Source organism: Fringilla coelebs, assembly GCF_963513975.1.
Source record: "Fringilla coelebs genome assembly, chromosome: 3".
NCBI lineage: Eukaryota > Metazoa > Chordata > Aves > Passeriformes > Fringillidae > Fringilla > Fringilla coelebs.
Window position 1 is genome coordinate 93,190,582 of NC_140030.1, and position 9,212 is coordinate 93,199,793.

The window sequence follows — 9,212 nt, forward strand, 5'->3', positions numbered from 1 at the left end:
TTGTTGGTTCTATTAAAAGCAATGTAGATAGAGTTTATTTGTCACTGAAGCATTTTATGCAGATGTTCCTACTTCAGAGATGTTCAGTCAGTTAGGTGTAAAGATGCACTGAATAGGTCGCCATCACTTAGGGTCAGGGAAATGCCACCCCCAGACACATAATTAACATGGCTGACTGATTAATTGCCCACTGAAAAATATAACTACCCATGCATTTAAATATTTATTTTCAGGCTCTGGACTTCACTAGTATTCTCTTATCTAAAAAAAAAACCACAAACAATAAAAACCACTGTAGATAGTCTTTCTAGAAAGGAAAAGTGTTGGCTGACTTACCATCCTGTGGGATTAATCACAATGCAATTCACATTACAACATGCAAAATAATGTGTTTAATGCAGTCTGACATGAAAAATTGCTAATAACATCCCAAAAGGAAAGATCTATGAATGGTTCTAATGCCTTAGGAGTAGGGGAGATCTTTAGGAACACATTATTACAAGGTGAAGCCTCCAGAGGAAGAAAAAGCTGAAAAATTAGGTCTCTTCAAAGCCCCCACAGGACTTTGTTCATTACTGGTTTTTTTCACTGTTATGTTTGTGGGCTGCTCTCTGCAGCCTGTTGTACCAGGTTCAAAGAGGCCTGACCCTGCAGATGTGACTCAGGTACAATAAAGTTGGACCATAAAAGATAGCTGCCAGTCTTAAAAAAAATCCTGTGTGTCACTACAGTGGTGGAAGGCCTGGAAGCTACAGGTTCAGGGTTTTCACACTGCATACTTCATGGAAAAGCAGCATCCTCTACCTGGAAAATTTTCAAATGTGCAGGTAGAAACTGAATGGCAAAGGCCCAACTTAAAACCCAGGTTGTCACTTCTATGCTTAAAGTTGTCCTGGCTGTAACCAGGTTAGAAGCAGAGGTGGGACTTCGTGCATTTAGACTTCATGCTTCTCATGAAGGTTCTTGTAATTGCCTGTTTCTCACCTCTAGCAGCTTGGGAGGGAAGACATCTAGTGTTGATCTTCTGGAGTGGACACCAAAATCAAAAGGCTTTGCTCTCATGGACTCATATCAGTGTCTACTCCATAAATTTGGTTATCTACTCCTTTTCCTGATTTCTAATATCATGCAGTCAGAAACTCCTTCCCCCTGATTAGTGCCCAGCAATACCAAGGGTGATGAACAATGTGTGAGCATTGAACTGCATGAACAGAAAAGCATGTCAATTTTTTATAGCAGTGAAAGAATGAGAAAAGCATGGTATTTTCTGTAGACATGTTACCAAATGCCTGAACAGCTGAGTGGTTATGGGGAGTTTTAAGTAATTTCTTTGAGCTGGAATAAATTAAACATAATAGTTAATTTCTTCTCTCTTAATTATTGCTGGAATAGACCATCTGTAAAGATGTGTCTTTCTGTGCACCCTGTTGAATGAAAAATTTCCACTGATGCTTTTGGGAGCAAAAAACCCAAAAACATGTGGGGGCTGAATTGCACTCTCAGAGGTAGACAGAGGACTTCTCTGGGGCTTCTGGAAGCAGAGTTTGTCAGCTGGTGTCAGGGAGAGCTGATCTCATGCTTATTTGATGGCAGAACGTGGCTATCACACTGCTGGTGTTTCCCAAACAATGACAGGTGAGCAAAGGCTCCAGAGCTCTGTTATATCAGATTGATCACACACATTTCCAGACAAGTGCTTTGGAAGTGGCTTCTAAAGGGACAGGAAGAAAAGCCTGAAGTAGAGAATAAGGGGCTGGCCTTGATCTGGCAGTGTGACATGAATTCAGTAAATCAGTGAGAGCTGCCCAAGTGTCTGCTTGCCACGGGAATGGTTCAAGTGGCTCCTAGTGCAGGTCGGAGAACTCCTCTTGCCGGAGGGGACAAAGAATAGCAGTGAGGGAATACTTGCTATTATAAGCATGCTGGCTACTGGCCGGCCATGTATTAGCAGTTGTAGAGCTGTGAAGCCATATTTCTGTGATAAAAGTGGAAAATAATACCTTTATGGAGATTACCTCAACCTTGCAACTGCTCTGCAGTTCATTAGAGCGATTGCTTTTGAATCATTTAAGGCAAAGGGTGAGAAGGTGGTGCTGGTGCCTGGGACAACTACTTAGAATGAATTACTAAAGTGTGGAGGTAACTGCGGTTTTTTAGCATTCACCCATTGTTCAGGGGCTTCTGTGAGTGGCAGGTTCCTTCTAGCTGGGTATTTGATTCACCCATGAAGTGACAGTGACATTTAGAAACAAATGAGTTTAAAGCATCCCAGCTCAGAAGCCACTTGGAGCACAATGCACCCATTAAAGAGGTTAGGGTGATATTTGTGTGCTCCTGAAAAAGAAGGAAAAACCATAGGTTTATGGGGTTCTTGTGCATGGCAGCCACAGAAGCAAGCCACTAGCTGAAGGCTTTCCTGCTTGATTGGTTTTAAGTGGCAAACAACATTCAGAGATACCCCATTTCTTTGACTGCTTTCAGCACTGGTTGTGACCGAAGTCAGGCACAAAGGTACAAAGGGCTTCCTGTGCATGCATAACTTTCATATTAGTTCTCACATGGAGAGGGGAACATGGCCATAAATGCACGGGTAAAATATCAAGCTGAGATTTTTTTCCTTAAAGACAATTGTGCTTGTTTCCCCTCCTGCTAATTATATCCTATAAATCCCCTACTCTCCCAACTCAGACAGTAACATTTTGTTACCTACGTTCTGTCAGTAGACTTTACAAAGATCTCTAACACATGTTATAAAAGTTATTGCTATAGTACTATATATAACAGCTTTGCATAAGAGAATAGAAGGCTGCCACATTTAGAAAATGCAGGTGCTATGTAAGCCCCTTTCTGAAAGAAAGAACTTAGCTCAGTTTCCTTTGAAGAACCAGAGACTTGAAATTGAAAACTGTATTAATGCCATTGTCTCCTTGTATCAGCAGGTTCCAGAGAGATTCCTGGAAGTGGCTCAGATCACGTTACGGGAGTTTTTCAATGCCATTATCGCAGGCAAAGATGTTGATCCTTCCTGGAAGAAGGCCATATACAAGGTCATCTGTAAGCTGGACAGTGAGGTCCCTGAGATTTTCAAATCCCCAAACTGCCTACAAGAGCTTCTTCATGAGTAGAGAGTTCAGCAGCTATTTATGAATGTACGAAAGTAGCAGTCCCCTTCTGATGCCCAAGTCATGTGTGTCTCTATTTTAATTTCATATATATGTGTATGGCATACATATATATATGTATATGAAATTAGACTGATCCCTCCTGGATATAAGTTTTCGTTCAGTTCCAAGGGGATGGTTATTTTACTTCAGCCTTTGGTTTACTTTTGCCCAAGACCCTTAACATTTGAAGAATCAACGGGGTTAATTTTCAGGGAGAAGAGTTTGGAAGCGTGTAAAAGCCTGTCTTAGCAAGTTAGGGCATTATGTTTAAAAATGCTTTGTCAGATTTATTGCTTGCTGCAAAGTGGCATTTTGTCTTGGTGAGACTAATGTCATGGCACAATACTACAGACAATGAAGTTTATATTATGTTTATACTGCTAAAGGTCTGAACTCTGTGGAGCCATTTCATAAGCTTCGAGCTTTTTTATTTGTATTTATATACTTTTTAATCGATAACTAGATTTTGTTTCATACTTCAGAAAAATACATCTGTTTTAGGTACTCACTCCAAGAAGTGACACCCAAAAAAGCAAACCCTATGCTTCACATGTTCCTTACAGAAATGACAGATACCCTGCACCAGTAACCAACATGCCAGGTTCTTGTTTCTCTAAATTGCAGCAAGGGATGTTTGCACAAATCAAATACTGTTCTTGCAGGGTTAGGCCAGTAATTCATGCACAATGTTGTATCAACCACACTAATTTTGGACTATGGTCAGCTTACTATGGTCAGCATTTCACTCTCCATAGAGTAAAAATGAAACCTTCAGCATCATATATTGCCATGTCTCAGTCTTACTTTAAGTGGCATTAGTCCCTAAATTTGTTATTTTCTTAGTCCATTCTGTCCCCAAGATTCCCTTTCCAGCATACAAAGTTTCCTGTCCATATTTGACATCTGCCCTGAAAAGCACTTTTTGAATGATCTTAGATACAGTGGAAGAGTCTTCACCTCACAGTGCTGAGGCAAAAAAAAAAAAAAAAAAAAAAAAAGGCTTGTTTGTAGCTATAAAATATAATTAGTGTTTTCCTAATCAGAAGAATAAAAATTTCATTTTCATAAAAATCTAATCGAGCATTATACAAAAATCACAGTGTCCTCCTGGCTATGCAGGGTTCAGATAGCCAAATTTGATTTTTAAAATTACAGTAAGTGCAGCTTTAAAAAAAAAAAAAAAGAAAGAAAAAATCTATTTGAGCAATGTGGCTGCACTTGTCTTCTGAAGCTGGAGCTAGTGGTGACCAAAACCTGAGCTACAGTGTAAAGTCCCTGGATCTGGGTTTGCCTGAATGCTACACCACAATATGAAAGAAAGAAAGAAAAGGAAAGAAAAAGAAAGAGAAAGAAAGAAAGAAAGAAAGAAAGAAAGAAAGAAAGAAAGAAAGAAAGAAAGAAAGAAAGAAAGAAAGAAAGAAAGAAAGAAAGCCAGCTAGCTGCTAGTTCTCCTGCTTTCTTCAGTGGCTCTCCTTTTCTCATGTTTTCAGAAAGAAATCGTCTCCAGAAGTTTGGGGGAAGGTTGAATATGCTATGGCACACTGTATTTGTCATTTTCTTTGTCGTCTTTTGTACGGATGCAGTAAGAATTTATTGTTATCATCAATAGTATTTTCCCCTACATAATTCAATCTAAATCTAGAGGAAGTTCCTAATTAGTCCTGAATTATATTTATGCCATTGAGGATATTGGTATCTTCTTTATTTTAAAATTACATTTTGACTTTGGAGAGTGAAAGTTTACCCATGTGACTGAAGAGCTGACCTGATCATTGCAATTTCACTTCATTTACAAATACTGCTGATAGACAGAAATGTATGAAAGCAATTATTGTTAGCAGAAAGCCTTAAAAACCTGCTGACTTCAAATTAAACAGCACAATCCTCCGATTCCCTGTCATTCTTTTCAAGCACTGGCAGTATCTGTGGAGTATAGGCAATGCAGACAATAGCATGGGATGAAGTGCCAACATTTTCACTATGCATTAAAAGCAAAACAAATCTTGATCTTAGACTCCCTGAGAGTACCTAATACTGTACGTATCCTTACAGTAGACAGGATATTTTTTTCTTTCTTTTATTTTCTTACATTTTATTTCATTTATTTTGTTTTTATTTCATTTTTCCTTTTTGTTTTACTGTGTGTGTGCATGATTTGGTAAACATTACACTTCATAAAGATGTAACTCCAATGAATTCTGAGTAAGAAAGGATGAAAATTGTGTTCATGCACTTTTTTGATTTATGGGAAGAAGTGGCATAAAATGCTCAAGTTTTAATACACTAAGTTCATCATTGGCATACCATCAGATGCAAAATATTACTTTGCATTGTCACCTTGGACATAAGAAAGCAAAGCCATACTTTATTCATACTATGTGGACATACTACTAGCTACCATCTCAACCTGTGATTTTACCGTTGCTTTATATTATTATTATTATTATTATTATTCTATATTATTATTATTATTATTATAGATATTATTATTATTATTATTTGGCTGCAATGGGATTCACATAATCTAAATAAGTGAAATTGTGTACTCAACACTTGATGTTGTTGCATTTATTTATTTATTTATGGGTAGTATAATCTCAATAGTAAATGAGGCATAGGAATTAGGAATAGACATTTCATCTTAAAAGCAAAATAAAAACCTCCTTGGTCTGAAAAAGGAATAAATGATAATTTCATCATTTCAGTTATGTGATTTTTCTGCATTTTATAGCCATATTGCCTTTGTGCCTCCCAATTCACCTAAAATTACAAATACATGGCATAGCTTGTACTAAATTCTAAGTAGAATCCAATCCAGTTTCTTTTAAATTATCTTAATATTATTTCACTAAAAATGGCTAAAAGGCAGGAGGCTACTTTTATTGTAATGCAAGGTTTACATAGGAAAAGAATTTCAAAATCCATGTAGAAACCCCATCTTGCCATTCATTTACTGCTAATTCAGATTTATTTCTGCATATAAACTTGAGGTTATAGTCTGTGCCTAGACCTTAAATGCACCAGCGGAAGGATAAAAAAAATCCTTCAAAATACCAGTTTTTCCCCCACAAGTACAATTGTTCTTGTGCCTTCTGTGGCTTACAATTTTCATCTTTTAAACTTTATTTTTCAATTACTACAGCTGCAATAAACACTGACTTTTTTTTTTCCCGGCTGTTTGACATAATGTTGATAGCTATGCATATTTTGTGTCTTTTTAAAAATTAAAAAAATAAAAAAAACAAAGCAGGAGAATACGTTTTTGAAGAAGAGAATTTTTAGAACAGTTTGATAACGCAAATTATTTTTTCTCAATTGTTTGAGCAGCATTCGAGTTTTGAAAATTCTTGTAGAAGCCAATTTTTTGTAACTGTGGTGCAAATCTTGTGTTTTCTTAGCCTGATGAAAAGTAGTATAGAAGCAATATTTCATACGTGACATATGTGCATATACAGATACGTATGTGGTCACACACACAGGACAACATGTGTGGGCATATGTATGTATATTTACACAAACACACACACACACACAAGAGGCGTATGAAGTGAAAAGCTTACCTTTTTCCTATCTAGATTAAGAACCTATTTTAGACATTTGTTATGTTTTGTGAAAAGAATGTTCTATTTGAAACTACAAAACATTTAATTCTTACTGTATCTCTGGTTGTTTAATGGGAACGTTTCACATTTAATGGTAAACACGTGGAAGATGTTAGAATGTAGTAATTATTTGAGGAAGTGTTCACCCATGTATTCCTGAGGTTTGCTTTGTGCCTCTGAGTATTATTTAATTAAAGTGTTTTAAGTTTGCAGAATCTTTGTTACTGTACCAGGTATGTGGGTGAACATTGAAAATCGAGGGGAACTTTTATAAAGCAATGTAAATATTCAACCTTACGGCTGTTCTTGCATAAAGACATAAGATTTTAATAACTACATTCTGAAAACATCTGTTGAATTTATAAGAAACACTACAGTAACTGTGTAGATAGTTGAAAGCATTCTTGAAAATCCAGCTCTCTACTTTTAAAAGTTAAGTCTCTTTCATCAGATGTCAAGGGAATGGGTAATACAGTTTCTGTAAAATTGCAGAATTTTTTTCTATGTATATGAAGTCAGTTAATAGAAAAATGTTTTTTTTCCACAGGTTAATATTAATTAAGAAATAAAGGTGAAGATTTTGTGGCTTTAAAGATAGGATTTTCACCAGCATCATTGAAAGATTATACATATATATATATACAGAAAGATATATATATATATATATTAAAAATGGAAAGTGGTTTACAAAACCCCCAAAATGAGCACTGTACATGAGAAGTGAAAGCAAAAACTATATTTGCCATGTGTATTATATAGCAATCATTGGTGTTAATAGTGCAAATGTTTCCTTCTGGTACCAACTCTGTGTTTGAAAATTCCAATACGCATTGTTTTCAAAAAGCTCCCCTTAAGGAATGTAACTGGTTTATATGAGTAAGCAGTTACTGTATTGCACTTAAATGTTCTGTTGAAGGAAATGCAATTTTGTTTTCTGTAGAACTGTTGGTTGTAAACCATCTATAAACTGAAGCTAAAAATGCTCATATTTAGAGCTGGGATGAAAACTGGTATTTAACCTTTGTATCTTCTTAGGAATATCCTTTTTAGTGTATGAAAGGTGGTGGCACTATGACTTTATTCAGTCTTTTCATCTGAGCCACAGTCACCTCTCTCCCAAAGCAGCCACCTTCCAAATGCACAAATACTGGGATATGTAGAAACAAATCTAGAAGAAACAGTGAGCTTACATTTTTCTCTAAAATCCATACTTTCTGCATTAATTGTTCCACTCGAGTGAGGTAGCAGACAAACACAATAACCGTCTCATTACCATATAACGTGTAAGAGTCAGAAACTAAAAAAAGGAGGGGGGAAAAAGCCTCTTTAGGTTGGTTTTAATGCTGCCCAGAAGAGTCAAAGGTTAAGGTTTAAACTGATATTGTCCCAGCCATTACTCATATGTATATAGTTACAAAAGTGACAAAACACTGCCTTTATATTATTTAGCAATATGTTGTAAATAGCATTATTAAGCTCTTTTTTTTGTAATAAAGACCCTTTAATTTGAAGATAGTACAATAACTGAACTGATAAAGTCAATTTTTGATTTTTTTTATTTTATTTTTTAGCTAGAGGCAATTTCGACTGTGGATTTTTTTGTTGTCGTCTATTGTTCTGAAGACTTTGCATAATTTATTGGTTTAATTTATCCTAATTTATTTGATGAAGGTGTACAATTTTGTATTACCAAGGATGTACTGTAATATTAATTGATGACAAGATAAAACAATAAGACTCCCCTGTCCGTTTGGAAAAAAAAGGTGCAGTAGACAATTGATTGAAAAAAAAGTTACAATTCTAGCTTGGCAGCTACTAAATTTAAGATAAACACAGGAAAAATGTTTGGGGGGGGGTGGATTTTATTTTGTGTGTTTAAAGCTTTTGTATACTCTCCAGACTTTTACCTTTTTGCTTTGTACCACTTAAAGGATACAGTAGTTCAATTGCCTTGTGTGCCTTCCATCTTCTCTAAACTGAATGTATGTGCAGTATATATGCAAGCTTGTGCAAAATAAAATATAAATTACAAGCTCATTGCCATTGTTTACATTTATTTCCAAAAGTTTATGTTGCCCCACGTCAAGAGGTGAACTCCTGAACCTCTTGGCTGTGGCCAGGCTGTGCCTACCACTGTAGTCCTCTGAAGGTTTTCTTCTCCCCTTAGTTCAAATTATTTATTAATGAAACTACCAGCCCTCTTGCAAAATGGATATAATGATTTATGGCCTCGGTGTCCTACCTCCAGCGCAGCGCCGGTTAAGATAATGAATGTTATTTTGCAATAGTCTATCTGCCAAGGAATAACTCCCTGCAAGAGACCTGTTATGTCTGAGGCATAGACAGCCCTTTCAATTAAATGGAGCCAATGTGAGCTCTATTTTGTTTATGCTGTTTAATCATCTCCTGGTGCACCTGCCATGCTGGTGTCCTGCAACAGGGGGTT

General features: G+C 36.3%; 1 protein-coding gene across 5 annotated transcripts in view; it reads left to right on the forward strand.

Annotated features, from left to right (window-relative positions):
- Positions 1–8,762, forward strand: part of PROX1 (prospero homeobox 1) — a 49,909-nt gene extending 41,147 nt beyond the window's left edge. For 4 of the 5 annotated variants that reach the window (XM_084203354.1, XM_084203353.1, XM_084203356.1 and 1 more), the window contains one exon: positions 2,937–8,762. In XM_084203354.1, coding sequence (XP_084059480.1) covers positions 2,937–3,125 — 189 coding nt within the window. In that variant the 3' untranslated portion in view covers positions 3,126–8,762. The remainder of the gene's footprint in view (positions 1–2,936) is intronic. The other variant, XM_084203357.1, reaches the window with a different exon arrangement.
- Positions 8,763–9,212: the final 450 nt, after the last annotated feature.